This window comes from Malania oleifera, chromosome 13 (genome assembly GCF_029873635.1).
Source record: "Malania oleifera isolate guangnan ecotype guangnan chromosome 13, ASM2987363v1, whole genome shotgun sequence".
NCBI lineage: Eukaryota > Viridiplantae > Streptophyta > Magnoliopsida > Santalales > Ximeniaceae > Malania > Malania oleifera.
The window spans coordinates 82,601,738-82,624,669 of NC_080429.1; the positions used below are offsets into that span (position 1 = coordinate 82,601,738).

Genomic DNA, 22,932 nt, shown 5'->3' on the forward strand with positions numbered 1-22,932 from the left:
ATTATCTCAACCATTGGCAAAATTTTTTATGTCATTGCACCCTTTTGAACATGAGCCACCTCTAAAGGTTCTTCAACAATGCATGGATCTATCAATTCTCTCTGAACTTCCTTCCATTTATCCAATTTCTTCACACGCCAAACTTCTTGTCGATTTTCTTTTCTATCATTTTTCATATCCTTACTTCTATCCCCAATTTTCTGTTTTATTTCACCCCCTTGGCATACCACCTTTGAATGCCCTTGTCTATGACATTTCTCACAATAAAATCCTTGCTTTTCGTGTCTCACTTCTTACCAAATTTTATGATTTGCAGAAACAACAATCGAGAAAACATCCATCTAATTTGCCAACAAATCCACCTCCACACACATTCTTGCACCCGTAGCCCTAGTTTAGTTAAGCCTAGCATTATTAATTCCCAGGTATCGACCAAACCTCGTGGCTAGAAATTGTAAACAATCAGGCCTGTACATGTGCATCGGAAGACCAGGGAGAAATAACCATTGAGGGGCCAAGTATGGTTCCTTCTTCAAATTAAAATCCTTTGTCCATCGAAAAAGACAAAACAGGAACCCAGCCAAAATCCTTCCTTCACGAGACCATCCATGAAGAAAATCTCTTTCATTCTTCATCTGAACCAATACGTGAAAATCATCCATGAAACTAACAGAATGGATCTCTGAAAGGCCCCACGACTTTATGATATTCAAACAGATAACGTCAATAGATGGTCTATAAAGCAAAAATTTCAAAACCAACGCAAACCAGAAATTTTCTGCCACTTTGTTCATCTCAGCCTTAGAGAATATGAAACCAATATCTCCATCAATATCAACAGGATATCTCATGACTAGTTTGAAAGAGGAAGAAGACAGGTTAACAATATAAAAACGTGATACTACATGGGCATATGACAAAGGTCTTGAACCACCTTTCAAAAGAGGCCCCACTGGTGAAGGATCCCCCAAAGGAACGGCTGGCGCCGCCATCGAAACCCTAGACCGTAGGAGTCATACTTCAGCAAAATATTAGATGGTTGAAGAGAGACATACCTAATTAAGGATGTTTCGAGTACCGGTAGAAAAATGGCTTGCCGAATTCAATGTCTTGGAGATCCGGCAGGCAGCGAGATGGGCGACTGTTTGTGGTTGTGGCTAGTGACTCTTCTCTCTGGCGAATCGTACACAGCAGGAGGAGGATGGGGATGTGGATGTGGGATGCGAGCGGTAGAGAGGCAAAGCTCGAAGTCCCCGTGGGTGTTGACCTTCCTCCTAGTCTGCAAATCCTCGAATGGCTCCCTCACGTTCTCGAACTCGCTGTCGCCTCGAGACCGTCATCGCAAGAGCTTCTCCTCTGCAAATCCCGGAAACGGCGTAGACCGTCGTCTGAGTCCCCTTTGCGAATCCCCAAACGGCACCGAGTCGCCGTCGTCACAAGGGCTGGGGGTCCCACCATCATTGTCACGAGAGCTAGGTTTCTTTAGTTGTATGGCTCAAATACCAGCTACCTTTTTGGTCATTGTATACTCCTCTTATGAATATTATCAAACATATATATGAGTTTGTAGTCGCACCTAAAGAGGCTCTTTCCATTTCCCAAATTGAAGAATCTATGTCTGATTAAATTGTCTTTGGGATGTAAGGTGCCTCGCTATTAAAAAGAAGAGTAATGGAGGCAAATTTAAGGACCTTTAATTTGATTAATAAGCATACATGATTAAAATATATGATTTGCGAAATATGAATGATGGAAAATGCTAATACTTTTCTTCCACAAAACCATATTTCGAAAATTCAAATTTAGGTTGCAAGTCAAAATCTATCTATTTACAAGTTGGGTTTAGACTTATCTTAGTCTTGTCTGATTGAATTGTCTTAGGGATGTAAGGCATCTTGCTATTAAGCAAAAGAGTAATGGATGCAAATTTAAGAACCATTAATTTTATTAATGACCATACATGATTAAAATATATGATTTGTGGAACATGAGAGATGGAAAATGCTAATACTTTTCTTTCACATAATCATACCCCAAAATTTCAAATTTAGGTTGCACACCAAAATCTATCTATTTCCAAGTTGAGTTTAGACTTATCTTAGTCTCACTTTAACATGGTAGTAATTTGAAACCCTAATCATACCTTGGTTAATAAAAAGTTAGCATCAACCCCATCCCATTGAAAAGAGATGGAAAATCCCTAATTTGCAACTTGTTTCTCTTATTTCACTTGGCGTTTGAGGTGTGATGACAAGGATCATGACTAACAAGGGAACAACGAGACTTAAAATGGATTTTGAGCTTTAGAAAGAAGAATCAGAGATCTTATAACAAATTATAGAATGCAATCCTTGTTTTCATAAAACACATACATGTACAAGAAATGGCCATCCTTGGGCAATCTCCTGATCTTATTACCACGCCTAGCTCTTCATTCTTATAAAATGAAAATGATGAAAAAATAAAAATAAAAATAAATGCATTGAACTAATATTGTTCATTTTGAAAAAGGGAAGCACTTCTCTTTCATCATGGCTAATCAAACAGTAACTTCAGTGGTTTCACAAATTAAGTAGCTGTTCTGGAAATTTATAAATATAGTAACTAAACTGGTCATTAAAAGCCTCCTCTTCCATGAGCTTCCTTTTCACCCTCTTCAATCCCTAGTTTTGGAAGCAAATTATTGCATAAATAAAGTTTCAAGTCAACTATCCAAATTAGATAGAAACTAATACATTTCTATGGCAGAAGCCAAAGAATTTGAATACCATTATCTAATAATCTTTAGTTTAACTTACCTTGTCAAGCAGCACAAAAGGCCCATCTCGTATTATACAACTTACTTTGGCAGCAGTTGTAATGACTGCAAAATCTCTTGATGAAACTCAGAAGATTTCGTGGAATAGACACAGAACTAAGCAGATGAGAAAACAAGATGTTCACATGGAAGAGAAACAGACCCCATTTTCAGAGCCATGAGATTTTGTATTTTTGTTTTTTCCAGACTGTATCAAAAAAACTAATCACAAAAATACAAGGCTATCCGCTGCACAGAAACGGACTGAGTAGAAGCCAATCCATAGCCTAATCCCAAGTGCTCCCATTCTGCAAGCAGTTCTATGTAGTCGTTATCCTATTCCTGCACGCCTGCATACTTTTGAACCTTGAAACCTATCTGATGAATTTAATAATTTAATCACCAACACAAAACAAGTACATGGTATATAATAAAGATCACATAAAGTGCAAATAAATGTAAAAAGAGATTTATTTAAATAGTAAAGATAGCTTATTATTCATTAGCAACAATAACATCTAGCTATTTAAATAGTAAAGAAAGTATATTATTCAATGAGAACTTTTTTTCCTTCCTTAGCAACAATGACATCTAGCTATTTAAATAGTAAAGATAGCATATTATTTAATGAGAAAAAAAATTTTCCTTCATTAGCGACATTGACATCTAGCTCTTGATCCAACAATATTCGAACCTCTCTATAGACATAACCATCTTTTACTTAATGCATTGACATATTTTCTCGAGGATCATCTAAAATATGCCATGCTACCTAAATTATGGGTTTTGTCCCCATTAGAAGCATGAAAATGGAGGATCATCAAAACCACCCTTCAATTTTGATCATTCAGGAGAAAGAAGGTCTTATAAAAGAAGGGTTATTTAGTTTGGAATTGAGAATATCCATGCAACTAACACATCAAATTGGCAGGTTCTCTAGAGTCGGCTTTATAAAATATTTTCTAGAAGCAACAGTAGCAAAGTATTTTGTTGACCTCATTTTGATTTTCCCAAGTTAAAAAAGAGAAACATGGTGTTAGGCAGCTGAAGGGCAGTGGCAGAGCAACAATAACAGAATGATGCTAGTGACCAGGTAGAAGTGGTGGTGCAGATGATGCAGAAAAGGAGGTGATTATGGTGGTGGTGGATTGCTACTGAATCTTAAAACATCAGTGAGAGCAATGGTGGCAGGAAGTAAGTTGTGAGGCATCAGTGAGACACTGTAGTTTATGAACAGATGATGGATGATGACACTCGTGGGGTGCCAACAATGGTAATTGCAGTGGCATACAGCTTTCACTTCTACTAAAAAGCCACTAGTTCTTATCCGCTTCGTTAAAATCTTCTTTGGAGCGAATTACCAAATTTAATATATTTATTGGCTGAGTTTTCTTCAAAATCCCTTTTTCTTGGTGGGTGCTGGGGAAGGGAGGCGAGGGTTTGGGGTCAACAAAAAAGAATGGGCTTCTGGTACCTTTGACATGCTATCCGATTAGTCTAAATAAATAATATAGTACAAACAATAGTCCCAGAAGAAAGAATTTGTTAAAACTTGCTTTCTCCAATGTCAGAAGAGAGAAGAATTCGTCAGAATTTGCTTTCTCCAAATGTGAAACATTGACTAGTTTAACATACAGAAGCATAACTAAGCGAGTACATAATTAGCAGCAATTCAAGGTTTAGGAGTCCTGTGGCAACCTATAAGCACCATGCTCAAATCAGTTCTTTTAGGTAGGATATTTCATGATAGAAAAATAGAAAAAGCACTCAAAATGTCATCAATACTTGTGCTGAAAGGATTATCAAGTACCTTGTCAATCAGAAAAATTAAGTGATCCGGAGGCAGCAGAAAGCATCATTTTCCTGCTTGACCTGCATGGACTGCCTTTGATTCTCCACTCGCTGAAGTTGGGATGACAACTGCAGCAAATCAATTGTTGGTCCATCTTGACAAGAAAGACGATCCTTTGCATTCATAAGATCTGACCCTTGGAAAATCCCATCTGCAACTTCAAAGTCTGCATCATCACTACCATCAGAAATAAGAATGGAACCCAAGTGATTCCCTTCGGCAGAACTCATCCCATATGAAGGAAACTTATTTGACACCCCACTTGTTGAAGCCTGTGGGCTAATCCCCAAAAGCCTTTCAGAGACTTGACTAACATTGTAATGGGTATGGCTTCCAGTTGTGATCATGGGGTCAGCCATGGGAATTCCTGACGAGTGGTTTGAAGAGTTCTGTGATTGAGATGACAGAAGAGAGAGAGCACAACTAGAGTCTGGAATCCCTGATAATGCTTGAAAAGATGATGCTGTGTCAAAAACAGTGAAGTCTTCACTTCCCAATGAGGTGTTTTGGAACATGGAACGCGAGACGGAGTTTGGGCCTGCCAGAGTATGTGGGTAGTGGTTACTGCTCTCGCTAAAAATGCTACCTGTTACAGGATTAATTCCATTGTTATGAAAAGGGAGATAATGTTTCTCAAAATTGTATGATGGGAATAAAGGTTTTGCATGCAGATGTCTATTTGTGCTGGGAATAGCTGAGTGAGGACTATAATCAGCACCATCTTCAAGCTTAATAAGCCTGCACCAATTGTTTGTCTCGTAATTCTCTGGTTGCAAAAGGCTGCTAGGGAGTATGTCTTGACAGATAAAGGATGTTGTTAGTGCAGACCCCTGATATCTGTTACCTGCCCATCATGAAAAATGTTAGGAAAATATTTTTAAAAAGGGAAAAAATTTCGAGTACGTCAAGAATGTAAATATAGCAACAGAATAGAGACAATATATTATCTATTTTGCTGAATAAATACAGATGAATTTTGAGTAATGCTGAGCAATGATTTACTAGCAAATAATGTGAACGAATGATATATTCTTTGCAACATAAAAAATACCAAAAGTATTGAGAACAAATGAATTAGGCCTCATAAAATAGGTTGCATTTGAAAAATTAACAAAAGAATCACAGAATCATTCTAAATTTTGATATCCAGTCAGAAATTCTGAAATATTTTATCAGAATGAATGCAAGGAAACAACTACCCATCACCCCCCCCCCCCCCCAAAAAAAAGACAAACAAAAGAAAAGGTGACTATATATAAGTAGTATAAATTATGCTATGAGTGATATTTGCTACAAAATGGTATTATGATTTAATTATCCATAGGAAAGAATAAAAAGATTTTTCATAAAGATTTGGACTTTCTGGTAAGAACATGGGTTGGGTTTATATGTATAAAGGACCATGAAAGATTAATAAGGTTTTCATCCCTTAATATCACAAATGTACCATGTCTTTCATTCCTCTCAAAGTTAAAATGTCATTAAACTGCTTTTCTAGTGCAATTGAGGCAGAGAGAGAGGGAGGAAAAGTGCGTTAAGTGAAATATATGATTAACTAGGTTAAGATACAACAACAAAAACAACAACAAAAAGAAGAAGCCTCAAGTCCCACTAGGTGGGGTTGGCTACATGAATCATTTTCTGCCGATTCACCTTATTGAGAGCATTTTCCTCTACTAGATAAGAGCTCTTAAATCCTTCTTCACTATCTCATTCCAAGTTATTTTAGGTCTACCCCTACCCCATTTTATGGCAGAAACAATAAATAACTCACTCCTCACAAGTGCAGTATTAGCCCTGCATTTCAAATGTCCAAACCATATAAGCCGCCTCTCCCTTAACTTGTCTTTGACTGGTTCTATGCCTAGTTTATTTCGTATATGCTTGTTCCTGAATTTATCTTTTAATATTATACCACTCATCGGCCTTAACATTCACTCCTCACAAGTGCAGTATTAGCCCTGCATTTCAAATGTCCAAACCATATAAGCTGCCTCTCCCTTAACTTGTCTTTGACTGGTTCTATGCTTTGTTTATTTCGTATATGCTTGTTCCTGAATTTATCTTTTAATATTATACCACTCATCCGCCTTAACATTAGCATTTTGGCAACTTTTACTTTTTGTACATGTTGTCTCTTAGTTGCCCAACATTCTAAACTATAAAGCATAGCTGTCTTATAGTTATCTTATTAAAGGGTATTCTAAGATCACATAGCACATTCCAACACACTCCTCCATTCTACCCAACCTACTTCAACTTTATGTATTACATCCTCTTCAATTTCCACTTCCGCTTGCATAATAGATCCAAGGAACAAGCTTTTAACTCCCTAGAGCCTTACGCATCGAAGCCTATGGTTTGCAGAAATAGGTGGTTGCTTCAGACAAGAACATTGTATTAAAATAGACTATTACCCAAAATTAAACATTGAAATGATTAACACATATGAACTTCATTGCAGGAACCTTCTATAATAGGTGACACCCCCATTCCAAAACCCAAATCCTCCACTTACTAATAAGAGCATTGCAAGAGTGACAAGTCTTTTGTGATGAATGCCTGATGAAAGAAATTTGACCTCACTGTAGACAAGCTTGAACATCAATGAACTCTATTGTCTACAAATAACATACTTTATTATATAAACGGATAAACCTGTGCATTCCAACTGCAAATTTATTGTTCAAAGTTGTGAAGCATAAATAGAAATTACTTTCTAGCTCTAAATTCCCAAAAAAATTCAGCAATGTTGCAGCATCCACAATTCCAATTCTAGAACATAATTTTCTCAAACATATTTTGCTGATGTACACCAAAAAAAATTTTCTCCTTCACCCCAAGGCCCTCTTCCTGCACCTGCTCCTGTTTCATACTATTTGAGTGTAAGAGTGTGTAAGCTACTACCACATTGAACAAATGTGTTTATCCATGTGTTTAAGTTTTTCTGCATAACAGGAAGAAATTGACAACAATATATATTTCCTCCATCACCCCCGCCCCCCCACCCGGAGACCAAAATAAAAAACAAAGCAAAACAAAAAAAAAGGCATAACACATTCTCTACACATGTTTTTAAGTACCACAATGAACAACATGCTACCCACATGATTTTTTGTGCATGCGTCAAGAACATGAAGAACAAAATATATAATTATGAAAACCAACAACAATATATATTTCCCACAAAAATAGGCATAAAATATTCATTCCATGCGTGTTTTAAGTAGAGAAAAGTAGGAATCATGGAAGTTTTTAAATTTTCCCTGCATTAATTTTTGTTCTAACATGATTGATGTCAATTTTTTTATCCAAGTAAAGATAGCTTCAAAGTGCAAACCATACACAATGTCCAAATTCAGATCTCAAACAAGTTCAAACTTCAAATGCCACAACATCCCATGGATGCAAATTTCACAACAAAGCATTAATCCCCTTACATTAAAATTAGCCGGGAAGGGGCCTAGAAGTGCCTACTACTACACCACACTACACTTGGCTCTACACATTTACAGAGCTAACCCCTGTCCAACCTGGCAGAGCTAAGGGGACTTCAATCCTTACACCTTATCCCCATCTTCGCCCAGGCTGACGGGGCCTTACTTATTCAGGGGGGAAATGGTTCAGAAAGATATTCTGTTGAAAATCTAGAGTCAAATAGCACTAGGAATGTCAAATAAGTGATTATGCCGGTCTTGCTCAACTGGGAACTGGGTCCAACTTAACTTCTGCCACCCCCTAGAGAGGCATCACTACAAAATCTGTCCAACATGCCAAAACTAACAGCAAGACATGTCCTACTAATTTTACATTGCATTTATGAAACTGATTAGTTACAATAAACGAAAAGATATCCTAAGACATAGATACGCTTGGCAAGAAAATAGAGGTGGCACCACTGAGGAGAAAATTTAGAAAAAAAAAAATCTATCTGGAAGTGGTCTGGTCATGAGTGACCAAGAATAACTGAACAAGTACTGAAACAATATATAAGTGAACGAATTCAAGATACAAGAGCCTAGAGGACAAGAAGTAAAGAAGAAGGATGAAGCCATCGTGGGTTGGCATGGTGACAAAACATGTGATTGCTTATGATTTAATAGAGAATATGATTCTATATTTAGGGAAGAAAAAAAAGGTGGAGCTGGGAGATTTGAGTAGTCTAACCCTACAGATGGGATCTAAGGCCTCTTGACACTACTCCAAGTCATTGACAAATGCAAAATTCAGAGCATCCAAAGAGGAAAATAGAAGCCCCTGAAAGGAATTAAAGAGAAAACCTCAATTCCTGTTTCAATTATTTTCTATTTCATAAATCACAATGTAAACCTTAAAATCTGTTTCAATTGTTTTCTATTTCATAAATCACAATATAAACCTTAAAATCTGTTTCAATTATTTTCCAGTTCAGAAATCAAGAGTTATATACACAAATTCTACGCAGTGAAAGTAAGAACCACAAGGCTATATAATGTTTCTCATCAAAAGAATATTAAATAAATTATGTTTGTAGTTGGAAACACCTAAGTAAAAAGTGAGCACAAACACTTGAATAATGGACCTAATGAACAAAAAGAAATTACCGATGGCAGTTAGAAAAAAGGTGGATGTGATAGGAAGAGGGGAAGGGGATCCTCATCTCAAGTAATAAAACCTGCAGCTGCTTCCATATTCCTGAGGTTAAGGAAGCTTCTTAAGAGATAGTAAAAAACTGAGAAAAAGTTCCTCCTTCTTAAGGTCTAGGCTAGATAATCTACCGCATGCAACCAAGTACCAACAATTAAAAGGAAATTATTAAACCTTTTCCTATAAAATGATAGGGGCAATGTTGAGATCCAGATACTTCTAGCAGCATTTCTAATCATGTCTCAGAAGGCTATCAACAATAAAAATAGTACTCTTGCAGTAAATCAAAGCCAAGACTCATAGGAGATGGCTTGCAGGGATGGCAGGTATAATCCACAAACAGAACTTCATCGATTGCACAGAGAGAGAGAGAGAGAGAGAGAGAGAGAGACCATTGTATGACTGAAGCAACCTTCCTGATCTACCAGAAATGCCCACTTGGGGTTTCCTCCTTCGCTCATTATGGCCTGCAAGGCGTTTGCGACAGCTGCGCTTACCATCATCAAACTCAGCCAGCAAATGAAACCTGGAAGGTAAAACAAAAAAAAAGTATCTATAGTGGCAATAATGAAAATGATAGTTTATCCAGCAAAGGAATAGATAAACATTTCTCGAATTCAACTACAAGCAATACATAAATTTCACTGGTGGTGATAGATTTTTCCTGAGAACACTTTTCTCCTTGAAAAATCTTTTGGAACAAAAGCAAACAGGGATATATATTACATAATGGAATTCTCCAATTGATAAGGCCACCGAACTGAGACAAAGAGAAAAGTAAAACTATTTTATTGAGTGATTCAGCTAAGCTGATTGAACACTGTCAGAAAGAAGAGATTAGGATAAATTGAACTCTTCCCAAACAAATTTTATGAGAAAAAAAAAAATGGGAGGGAAACAAAATAAAACTGAAAACACAAAGCAAAAGAATCCATTTCTGTGAACTTACTTAAACAAGACAACCAACACAATTGGTAAGTGCTCGAGTTAATTGTCTAGAGAATAAGGGAAAAGAAGCACAAACATACAACTTAAAATGGGACTAGAGGGGAGTTAATGTGATAAGATTCCAACTTTACTTTCCATTTTCTTTAGCCATAAGTTTTGCAATCAAATGGCAGGTAGAAGTGAAGCCATACTAAAAGAAACAAACCTGCTACACTGCTGGCAAAACCTCTGTTCAATGCCATTCACAATAACTTTGGCAGTCTTTGAGTGAATCTCACAAACTCTATGCCTCTTGTGGTAGTCCTTTGAGGAGCTTAAATCCTTGTTACAACCATAAACTTGGCAAAAGGCTGTCTGAGAATTCAAACTCCCCGCTCGCACTCTCTTCGCCGGCATACTCGAGTCAGCAGAAGATAAAATGTTGGTCATCTTGGATGAATTAGATTTCTGAGCATCTCTGTGATCAGCAAACCCCCCCAATTTCAAATCAATGAGGGAAGAGTCTCGGTTGTTTGATTCCACAACAGAGCTGGACAGCTTAGAACTAGAACTAGACTCGTCTTCTCCAGAAAATGCATTGGGAAGATTTGCCATTATAGAATCCCCCATTCTTCCACCATCTACCTTACAACTCAAAACATTCCTAATAGATTCCTCCTGGAATCGTTTTCTCATCATTTCTTGGAAACCCAACTCCCCAAATCCCTCATTCTCGCAGAACCGTGGGCCTGAGACAAGCACGTTGCTTCCGTAACTGTTTGGGGTATCACAACCCATTAACGCATTTTTACTTTTCGAAGGCAAATCAGGAGGGCACACTGTCTCGTTCGTGAGAAAACCCTTACCCTCTTGGGGTGCATAGCTCCAAGACTCCATTACATACAACAACAGAATCACAGCTTCAGATATCAAATACAATACCGACAGTAATCAAGCAAGAAAAGCATCCCTCTTATGCCCAAAGAAAAGGTCTTAAGTTCAGCGAGGAAATCCTCAAACAAGCAGAAAACAAAATATTTATTACCACTGATATTCCAATAAGAAAACAAAAAATTTCCTCCCTGAAGCCCCAAAAGCTTTGGAAACTTCAATCTCTGAGAATCCACGAGAGCCGAAAAGCAAAACCCATCAAACAAAACCCAATTCCCAGAAAGCAAACAGCAGAAAAGCCACGGAAACGGCCGAGGACTCTGCGTATCCAATCGTGGAACACTCGATAATGGGGGTATACGCTCAATGGGTCAATGTAATGTGAAAGACTGAAGCGGCGCGGACGGATGGAGAATGGAGAAACTAGAAAGTGAGTTCTGATGAGTGGAAAAGAAAATTAAAAGCTGCCCAATTGATAGGATTGCGAAAGAGAGCGCTGTGCTTTAACCAGAGCCGCATAGAGTACAGTTTCATGATTTCAGACACGATTCACTAAAAGGGATTTTGTTTTGGCACTCAAACCCCCATGGAAGACCTCGATGTGCTTGCCATTTTCAGAGAGAGAGAGAGAGAGAGAGATACAGAGATGATTGAATGAGCATGAGAGTTACGCCTGCTTTTGTTTTGTCTTGCTCAACTCACCAGCAAGGAATTGCTATGCGCTCAGTCGGTAGTTGCTCCGCTTTTTCGTGTTTCCTTGCCAATATCACTTTCTCGTTTTTCCACGACACGAAGGAATTTTTTTATCCTTGTCGGAACTGTCTAGCCTTTTATATTTTGTGATCAATAATACTTCAAGATTTCTAAAATTGTGCTTCTTTATCTTTACCATTGTTTGGCCTTATGTTTACTTACATATCTTCAACCCAAATGTTTAAGTTGGAGATTTTTTTTTTTTTTTAAAGCACTTCAACAATTACTTATTTATGTTCTAGAATAAAACAATTTAAATTTTTTCATTTATATTTTCTTTTTTAATTTGCATATTTTTATTTAATTTTTTAACTTCTTTATTTTATTTATATCTTTTTTCTCTTTTTTTTTTTTACCAAAATAAAAAAAAAAAACTAACTAAACCTATCTCATATAAGTCGTCGTACTCTTCTTATCTAAATAATTTTAAAAAATTAACTACTATTTATAAATAAACTATTTTTCTTCTTGGCATTTTATCGAATCAAAACATCTCTCACTTTATTTACTTTTTTACACAAATGATTTATAGAAAAATCTAAAATTTTATTTCCATTACGCAAAAAAATGGTATCTAAATTTTCATATACCCTTTTTTTTTTTTTTTTTCAAATTATACATTAAGAATGGTAGTGCTTAGTAAAATCTTTCTTTCAGATTCCCTCTTCCTGGGCGGTATGACTTTCAAAGAAAAAGGATATTGTGAAGTAGATAGATAATAGACGGCAAAAAGTAGACAGGAAGTTAGCTTGGTGTATTTAAAGAGACTTGAAACACTGTATATGCTCATTTGTAAATGTTGCATAGTGAGGGTAATGATTCCCCCGGCCACATAATTTTTCACTTCCGGAAAATCTGTGCCGGCTTGATCAATTATTATCACAATGGCAAGCTGAAGGGCTTCATAAACTTTATGGTGAACTCTTTTTTGGGTGAAGCCTTTATCTTAAGAAAAGAATAAAATAGTATTAAAGATAAAAAAAATTATTAATGTATGGTTTAGAATTATGAAGCATTAAAAGTTGATTATATGTCAATTAAAATAGTTTGCATATTTTTTTCATAATATAAAAATTAATAATTATCAGTTTTAGATACGATACGTACCTGAAATTGACGCATATGAGAAATAGTAGTCCTAAATGAACAGTTCAGAAATAGAATAATAATTATATGTGGATATGATAGTTTATTATTGAAAAATAGGTACAATACTAAGATCGCATGCATTGGTTAGTATTATTCTAATTAACATGCAATATACGAGCACCATAAGAATATTTATTCTCATCATATTCCATGCAATACAAACTTATTTTATGGTCATCTACATAGAATGTGTATTAGAAAAAATACCTAACATGATCAACACATGCAACATGCATCAGCTTAGCAGTTAGAAGACAGAATCCATAAACACTCGTTAATGCAACTAACCTAGGTGATGTCAACGAAGTACTAAATATGCCTAAGCTCCCATTAAAGAATAGCATGATCAAGATTGATTACTTATACTTACACTTGAGCAACTCTATTTACCCAAGTTAGCTTGTGCTTGTATAAATAGTGTGCACACATGAACAACCATTATTAAAGGCCAACATAATGAAGGTCTACGTGTGCCTTATACTTCCCACTTCAATAGTCCTAATTTATCATGTCAACTTAATCTAAGGTTACTTATGGCATTAAGTAAGCTCCATGAAAGGTAGGTTGGAAACTGCTCAGACTGCATACTCCCATTTGAGCATCCCAACTTACCGGTTGAAATATTTTCTAAAATAATCATGAGAAGCATTTAATGCTATATGGGTTTGCCCCACATTAGAAAGAGTGAAAAATAAAAAGTCATTAATAAATGATAGTGTAAGAACCCAAACCATGATAGGTGGGTTTAATTAATTAAGAGAGGGGCGAGATGGTAATTAAACAGGCTTCGTCGACGAAGGCCTTACATTTCTCGTTGACGAAGTTTAGAGGCTCGTTGACGAGGAGAAACCGAGGGGTTTTAGAAAATCAGATTTCCAGGCTCGTCGATGAGGTCATCGTCTCGTCAACGAGCTGTCTACATGGTCTCGTCGACGAGGACGCTATCCATCGACGAGAAGTGGTAAGGTCAAAGGGCTATAAATAGATATTTTCATTATTTCTCAACTAAGAAATTTCATTTTCTCTCTCTATCTCTCTAGAAACTCATCCTACACTCTCCCTCCCTCCCTCCCTCCCTCTCTCTCTCTCTCTCTCTTCCCTTCTCTCTCTTCTCTCGTCTCTTCTCATCTCTCTCTCTCTCTTCCTCTCTCTCTATCTCTCTCGCTCTCTCTCTCTCTATATATATATATATATATATATTTCTTTGCGGTTCATCGTGAGAATCGTTAATCCAAAGTTACCACAAGGGTCGTGGAAGGATTCTCTACAATATCTACAAACCAGATCTTCGTTTTAGGTGTTTTCGGATTTTGGCGTAAAATCGAGGTAAGACTTAGTTTTCATTTCTGTTCTAATAGTTTTGTAGAGAATGGAGTCGTGAGTATATTTTGTATTGCACGTTGTAAATTTTGGAACTCAGTTCACTGTTTAGGGGCCTTGGAGTTCGGGATTTACCATTCGGGGAAAGGTAAGGGGATTCAGTTTATGTCGGTTATTTTTGAAATCGGACTCGGTGAAACTGTGGTCTACGGCCCTGTGTACGTTTTGGTTACTCATTTGGGGGGATCCAACAGGTAAAACTATGGGTTTTACATGATTACAGTTTGGGGAAAAAGGGGATATTGGGTTGCATCCTTAGTTTTGTTGGAAAAACCATATGTATATGATGATTTATACTATGTAATATGGGATGGTCGTGCCTTGACTTTATTTAAACTGTATATGTTTGGAAAATCATGATTTTAGATTACCAAATAGGTGTGGTATGTTTGGTTATATGAGCATGCATAGTTGTGTTATGTGGAATGCAATTGGAACTGGGTTCTGAGTTGTTCTAGGTACTAAGAGTATCTGGCTCTATATCCGTGGGCGCATGAAATCGCTAGGCCATATTTGGTAAGAGTGTCTGGCTCTATATCCAAGGGCGTGAGCCTTACTGGCTGATCACCGAAGGGTGTGGATCCACCAGTTTGTACTAGTTGATGCCATAGGAGTCTAGGACTAGCCATGATCGGGGACGCCGTGTTCTGTGGGTCGGCTACAAGCTGAAACCGGGTATGGTGAGCTGGCTTCGGGCCGAAGGGTGTGACAACTGACAACACCGGGTTGCTTGATCATGTGAGTGTGTGCTTGTATGCACTACTGTGAAATTAGTACTAGAACTATATTTAACTGTGCATGTGTTGTGTATCATGATAACACTCGAATGCCACACACCGATATAACATGTATTCTTCCTTACTGAGAGGTGCCTCACCCCTACTATACGTACATATTTTCAGGTCCTTCGGGTAATCGGAGCTAGCTTCTTAGTGTAAGAGCGTAGTGGTCAGTGTACCGCGGATAGCACTTGGGTAAGTACTAGGACTTTTGTTCTCGGGTTATCATTTTGGGGTATGGTTGATAACCGAGTTTATGTTTTGTGCTAGGGAGCTTAGACTCCCGTTGTATAGACTCTGGTATGGTACCATGTATGAATAGAATGACCTTTTTTCGCTGTGCATATTCTGTTGTGTATGGATGTGTATAGGGTGCCTGGGAACCCTATGAGGTCGGACCCTCATTTGTTGTATTGTATCTCTGGATGATTTGTTGGATACAGAGACATGTTAAATTACATTTTCACCCATGGGTCCCATTTTCGAGTTCGAGGCATGACAACTTGGTATCAGAGCTAACCAGGTTGTTAGATCTTGTAGACTTGGTTAGGCGTAGCTGTGTGTACATACCAGAGCATAGGAGGTTGGATGTGGGTAGAGTTGGTTGAGGGATGTTTTTTTGCTAGACCGAGATTCATCGGCGATGTTTTGTCTTTTTCCTGGAATGAAAATTCCAGTAAAATCATGGCAAACCATTGATGACTTTCGTGTCAGTGTGATATGACAGACCTGGACCCAGTAGGGAGTAGTTAACATGGTTAGTTGTAGATATTTGTGTTAACTGTATGTATTGTAGAAGTATTAATAAATTCCTATCGTGTTTTCAGAATGGAGCCCAAGGATAACGACTTGGGAAGTGGCTCCGAGGAGACTGCGAGTGACGAGTCTCTTACTGTTCCTCGAGGACTGATGAGGCAGGTTTTGCAGGAGATCGGGCGGAGTGTCAGGAGACGTGAACGTTCTCCTACTGCTACGAGGTGCACCATTGAAAGGTTCACACGCATGCATCCTCTGACGTTCTTTGGGGGACCTGACCCAACAATAGCAAAGGACTGGGTGGAGAAGACTGAGAGGATTCTGGAGGTTTTACACTGCACGGATAGGCAACGAGTCCTCTATGCCACCTTCCAACTATCCGGGGAGGCGGCTCGATGGTGGACTGTCGTGAGTCTGCTAGAGAAGCAAAGAGCCGGCTCAAGAAGGTGTTCTTCGGGAGATACTTCCCGGCTTCTACACGTGATGCTAAGGCGGATGAATTTTCTGCTCTAACTCAAGGGAGTATGATGGTGCAGGGTATGCGGCTAAGTATATAGAGCTATCCCGCTTTGCGCCATGTTTGATTTCGAGCAAGTACGAGAAGGTTCGGAGATTTGAGAAGGGTTTGAGGAAGGATATCCGCAGGTTAGTGGGTATGCTTCAAGTCCGCGAGTTATCGATTTTTGTGGATAAAGCCACTGTGATTGAGATCGATATCTGAGAGGACGAGGTGGATCAGGAGCTGAAGAAGAGGCTAGCACCTTCTGGTTCTCAGTTTGGATCTCGTCAGGGATCGTGGAAGAAGAGGAACAAGGGCACGGGTTACCGTCAGAATACTGAGCGCCAGGGTGCGTAGGCGAGTCAGACGCATTGTAGTGACCCGAAGAATAATATGATTTTAATAATAAGAGGGAGAGAAATAGAAACAAAAATAGAAGGAGGCCGTAGACTTCGTCGAAAAACACGGAGCATTCGTCGATGACATTGCATTTTGGGGGATAACCATAATTTCAAGAAAATTGCTAAGACTCGTCGATGAATACAGGGCCTCGTCGACGAAATCCCCTGTTCTATAAATATGAAAATCCAGATTTTGCCTTCCTAAAGAAGCTAAGTTTTCTCTCTCCCTCTCCTCTTCGGTTTTTTTTCTCTCTTTCTCTCTCTCTCTCTTCGATTTTGGGATCGTTTCTCACTGGATCGAAGATTTAAGGCTATCACGACGCTCCTGGCGAAGTTCTCTCCAAGTCTGCCGAGCGGATCGTTAGGGAAACGAGGTTCCAGAGTTGAGGTAAGGCTTTTTAAGCCAAATTTGACTTTGTGGCAGTTATAGAAAATGTTGTACGTACGAAAATACTGAACTTTAATACTGGGAGTTTTCATTTTCAGGGTGTTGAGTCGAGAACCCTGCGGGTGCGAGGAAGATTTTCTTAGGGGCTTTTCAGGAATCAGGTAAGGGGATAAACTAAGCCAGTTCATTTGAGAAAATGTATATATAGTAGCATTTGATTTCAGGAATATGTATATATATATATATATATATATATTTCATGTGAATTATATTTGGGAAAAATACTGTTGAGAATATTGGTACGTTGAATATATGGAAAATCTGTTGTGTGGCATGAGTATAAAATGTATGAGATACTGTTTCTGGAATGCGTTTATGGTATGGATTTTTATGATGGAAAACCAGCGTACGGGCCGAGATTTTTATATGTGATTGCCGGCGTATGGGGTGTGCTATATGGATGTGATTTGCCAGCGTACGGGCTGTGCTATGTGACTATGATTTGCCAGCGTACGGGCCTAGTTATGATAAAATGTGTAATACCAGCGTACGGGCCGATGATTTTTATGACACACATATATATATGCAAAATGATATGATTGATGTGGAAATTAATGATATGAGATATTCATGTATCACAGTTTTAGTATATATTCTATGATATAAGAACCTGGTTGGTTTGGTCTAGGCTAACACTTGAACGGTACCGTTGCTATGTGTCCATGGTCTTCGTGATCATGATATTTGTGTTAATGCCGCTGTACGGAGTGGTGTGAGATTGGATGGTCGATGTGGTTATTAAAGAAGTGTGCTGTGATCGCCCTTGGTGTACGGACCAGATCTGGCAGACTCATTGGACCTACAGACTACTATTTGACTTGGCAGTGGTTGGCCAACCATTGTCAAGTCCCGCCTTCGGGCCACACAACCCAGTGGGGGTAATACATGACAATAGCCAGCTAACCTACCAAGATGGTTTTTATGTTATTATTACTATATGAGATGAGATATGTTTATGAAAATGCAATATGTTCTGTTATGATTTGATATATACATGTTTTCCCAGATTTGAAAAAACAGTACTGAATATGTTATGTATGGTATATGTAGAACATAGAATACTCATGTTGCCACACACTGGTATTAGTTTATTTCCCTTACTAAGAGGTGTCTCACCCCTAAATTTCATAAACTTTTCAAGAGCTCCAGATAGGAGAGCAGGAAAAGCCCCGCTGAACTAGTATTGTGTATCTGCCCTTTTTGAAGAGTAAGTTTTGTAGGGACATTTAGTTTTGTGGGAAATGTCCCTAAATTTATTTTGGGATGTATATATGGAAATACTGTGGACTATAGCAACTCTGGTATATTGTAATATATGGTATTGAGATGTACATTATTGTATGTTTTTTGCTGCTAAGGCTTCTGCTATGTGGTCTGATATATCCCTGGTACCCACGGGTCCAGGTGGATTGTGACTTGCTGAACTGGAATATGGGAAATATGTTATTGATATTATTATTATAAAAAAAATATGTGGAAAAATGAGTAGGTCGTGACACGCATGATCGTTGTACCAAGTGCCTCAGATGGCACGAGGGCGAGTGTCGGTCATTTGGGGGTAACTGCTACAATTGTGGCCAATCAGGCCACATAGCTCGCGATTGTCGTGTACCGAAGCGGGATAGGCCTGCATCTAGTGTGAACCGGGGTAGCATGGGGAACTATCCAGGCGAATACAGCTCCGCTAGAGTATACTCTCTTACTCCAGCTGATGTTAAACATGCAAGGAACATAGTGACATGTACCTTATTATTGCTTTCAAATAAAGCTTCTGTTTTGTTTGATTCGGGTGAGACCCATTCTTTTGTATCTGTGAGTTTTGTTAGATTGTGTGGGGTTGAGAACCAAGTCATGAACGAGGTATTATCTGTTGTTACACCATCTTGGAGTACATTGTTCTATAGAAGGATGTTAGCAAACTACCTAGTGTTAATTTAGGGAAGGCTGCTACCGGTGAATTTTATGGTATACGACATGTCGGGGTTCGATGTCATTCTGGGGATGGATTGGTTGTTCTCCAGTTATGCTATGATCAATTGTTGTAAAAGGGTGGTAGTGTTCAGACCTCCTGGGGAGCAGGAGTACAAGTTTGTAGGATCGTGTGTGCGTTCAACGCCACAGGTGCTATCGACATTACAGGCGAGGAGGTTACTTTTGGATGGGTGTCAGGGGTACCTAGCTTGTGTGAAGGAACCACCGTAGGATGAGTTGAGGCTCTAGTATATTCAGGTAGTTAGCGAGTTCCCGAATGTGTTTCCAAATGATTTATCAGGTTTACCTACGGAGCGTGAGGTGGAATTCGTAATAGAGTTGCTACCTGGTAAGGAACCGATCTCTAAAGCATTGTACCACATGGTTCTAGAAAAACTTCGGGAGTTGAAGGAGCAATTACAGGAATTACTAGACAGGGGTTTTATTCGACCTAATGTTTCGACCTAGGGAGCTCCAGTACGGTTTGTGAAGAAGAAATACGGGTCGATGCGTATGTGCATTGATTACCATGATATTAACAAGATGACTTTGAAGAATCGCTACCATTTGCCTCGTATAGATTATCTCTTTGACCAGCTGCAGGGTACGCAAGTTTTTTCAAAGATTGATCTATGGTCAGGGTATCATCAGGTGAGGGGTCGATCTGAAGATGTTGCGAAGACTGCTTTTCGAACCAGATACGGCTACTACGAATTCTTAGTTATGCCGTTTGGGTTGACGAATGCTTCGACAATATTTATGGATCTTATGAAAAGGGTTTTCCATGAGTACCTGGACCGGTTCGTGGTGGTATTCATTAATGATATTCTGGTATACTCAAGGAGTACGGAAGAGCATGAGGACCATCTGAGGTTAGTATTACAGATTTTGCGAGAGAAAAAGTTGTATGCTAAATTGAAGAAGTGTGAATTCTGGTTGAATTAGGTGGCATTCTTAGGCCATGTGGTGACTGGTTACGGTTTATCAGTTGATCCTAGCAAGATTGAAGTAGTGGTTGACTGAGTAAGGCTGAAGAATGTGCAAGAGTTTTAGAGTTTTCTAGGACTGACGAGTTATTATCATCGGTTCGTGGAAGGGTTTTCTAAACTGTCTAGGCCTCTGACTCGATTGACCAGGAAGGGAGTGAAATTTGAGTGGACTAGTGATTGTGAGCAGTGTTTTTAAGAATTGAAGCACCGAATGGTCACTGCTCTGATTTTGACCATTCCTTCAGGGGATGGCGGTTTTGTGATTTATAGCGACGCGTCTCTAAAGGGTCTAGGATGTGTGCTTATGCAGTAGGGTAAAGTAGTAGCATATGCTTCTTGATAACTGAAAGAATACAAGAAGAATTATCCTACGCATGATTTGGAGTTGGTTGCTATTGTATATGCACTGAAGATCTAGCGACATTATCTATATGGTGTGCAATGCGATATTTTCACTGATCACAAAAGCCTTAGGTATTTTTTCACGTAGAAGGAGTTGAAAATGAGGTAGATACGGTGGCTTGAGTTGATTAAGGACTACGATTGTACCATCAGTTATCACCCAGGAAAAGCTAATGTGGTAGCCGATGTGTTGAGTCGGAAGTCGGAACATGCTACAGTATCTGCAGTTGTGGCTCAACATCACATCAGACGGGATCTGGAGAGCTCGGGTATAGAGTTAGTGCGTGGTGATCATTAGGATTTCCTTGCTAGCTTGGTGGTCCAGCCGACTTTGTTTGAGCGTATAAAAGCCGCACAGGCTAGTGATGTGGAGTTGACAAAGGTTGTGGAAAAGGTGCAGCAGGGATTAACTCTAGAGTTCAACATCTCTGAGGGAGGTATATTGAGGTTTGGGACCAGGCTATGTGTTCTGAACGACGATGAGATTAGAAGGATGATTTTGGAGAAAGCGCATCGCTCTTTGTATATGGTACAACCAGGTAGTACAAAAATGTATTAGGATTTGCGCGAGACCTTCTGGTGGATTTGTATGAAAAGGCATATTGCTCAGTTCATGAAGCAGTGTATGACGTGTTAGCAGGTGAAAGCTGAACATCAGAAGCCGACAAGGCAGTTACAGCCCTTAGCCATTCTAGTATAAAAATGGGAGCATATTCCCATGGATTTTGTGACCGGATTGACGCCAACACTTCACAGGCAAAATACTATTTGAGTGATTGTGGACAGGTTGACGAAATCTGCTCACTTCATACTGATGAAGGTTAGCTATCCTATAAGTAGGCTAGCAGACATGTACGTGCATGAGATAGTTAGGATGCATGGGGTAACAGTATCCATTGTGTTAGATCGAGACCTAAGGTTTACTTCTCAATTCTAGTCAAGCTTGCACGAACCACTTTCAGTACAGCGTTCCACCCCCAAACTGATGGACAGTCGGAGAGGACCATACAGATTTTGGAGGATATGTTACAGGCTTGTGTGCTAGACTTCGGTGGTAGTTGGATACAGTTTATGCCACTAGTAGGGTTCGCCTACAACTACAACTTCCAGGCTAATATCGGGATGGCACCGTTCGAGGCTTTGTATGGTCGGAGGTGTTGATCTCCTCTGTATTGGAGTGAGGTTGGTGAATGTCAAGTGTTAGGACCTAAACTTGTGCAGTAGGCATCTGAGAAGGTAGGTTTGATCCAAGAAAGGATTAAATCAGCTCAGAGGCGGTAGAAGAGCTATGCAGATGTTCGCCGCCGTGAGTTGGAGTTCGAGGTGGGGGGTAAGCTATTTTTTAGGATCGCTCCAATGAAAAGGGTGATGAGATTTGGGAAAAAGGGCAAGTTAAGCCCGGGGTACATCGGACCATTCAAGGTTCTTGAGCGGGTGGGTCCAGTAGCCTATAGGATTGCATTACCTCCAGCACTCTCGAAGGTCCACAATGTGTTTCACGTATCCATGTTGAGGAGGTACGTGTTGGATCCTTCACATGTTATTAGCTACGAGGATGTGGAGATTGAGAACACTTTAGCATATGAGGAGATACCTGTTCAAATTCTGGACCATAAAGTTCAGAAGCTTTGTACCAAAGATATACTGGTAGTGAAGGTATTGTGTCGGAATCACGAGATTGAGGAAGCTTCTTGGGAGCTGGAAACTGAAATACGCAGGAAGTATCCACAATTATTTTGAGTTATGTATGTTACCCTACTTGTATTGGAACAGGTGGTTGGTCTTGGGGAGTGTATATTGTGAACTCCTGAGACGATTTATGTCTGTAACCACGGTATTCCTCCGTCATAAATGAGGGCATGTATATGATGTGACAGGATTGCGTTATGATAGTTGCATTTTCTTCATTAAGTCGAGTGTAAATTTGATTTCATGAATGCATTTATGAATGAGAGACGACAAATTTTAAGGAAAAAATTTTTGTAAGGAGGGGAGGTTGTAAGAACTCAAACCATGATAGGTGGGTTTCATTAATTAAGAGAGGGGTGAGATGGTGATTAAATAGGCTTCATCGACGAAGGCCTTATATTTCTCATCGACGAAGTTCAGAGGCTCGTCGATGAGGAGAAGCCGAGGGGTTTCGAAAAATCAGAAATCTTAGGCTTGTCGACGAGGTCATCGTCCCATCGTCAAACTGTCTACATGGTCTCGTTAATGAGACGTGGCTAGGTCAAAGGGCTATAAATAGATATTTTCATTACTTCTCAGCTAAGAAATCTCATTTTCTCTTTTTATCTCTCTATAAACTCATC

General features: G+C 39.0%; 1 protein-coding gene across 5 annotated transcripts; it reads right to left on the bottom strand.

The window, feature by feature from the left end:
- Positions 1-2,742: 2,742 nt before the first annotated feature.
- LOC131146557 (squamosa promoter-binding-like protein 6) lies at positions 2,743-11,944 on the bottom strand. Of its 5 annotated transcripts, none has more exons than XM_058096226.1 (5): positions 10,429-11,944; positions 9,668-9,801; positions 5,368-5,493; positions 4,608-5,235; positions 2,743-3,147 (listed from the first exon to the last, which is right to left on the bottom strand). In XM_058096226.1, exons 1-4 carry the CDS (start codon positions 11,097-11,099, stop codon positions 4,625-4,627), a joined length of 1,542 nt encoding a protein of 513 aa, XP_057952209.1. In that variant the 5' UTR covers positions 11,100-11,944; the 3' UTR covers positions 2,743-3,147; positions 4,608-4,624. The 5 variants fall into 5 exon arrangements, with proteins under 5 accessions (XP_057952209.1, XP_057952207.1, XP_057952204.1 ...); XM_058096224.1 differs by having other exon boundaries at positions 2,743-3,175; positions 10,429-11,829; XM_058096221.1 differs by having other exon boundaries at positions 4,608-5,493.
- Positions 11,945-22,932: the final 10,988 nt, after the last annotated feature.

Coding starts and splice junctions, on each gene's coding strand:
- LOC131146557 (XM_058096221.1), bottom strand. CDS start 11,099: ATGGAGTCTTGGAGCTATGCACCCCAAGAGGGTAAGGGTTTTCTCACG. Junction 9,802..10,428: donor TTTTGCCAGCAGTGTAGCAG/GTTTGTTTCTTT, acceptor TTTACCTTCCAG/GTTTCATTTGCTGGCTGAGT. Junction 5,494..9,667: donor GTTGCTTCAGTCATACAATG/GTCTCTCTCTCT, acceptor CATGATGGGCAG/GTAACAGATATCAGGGGTCT.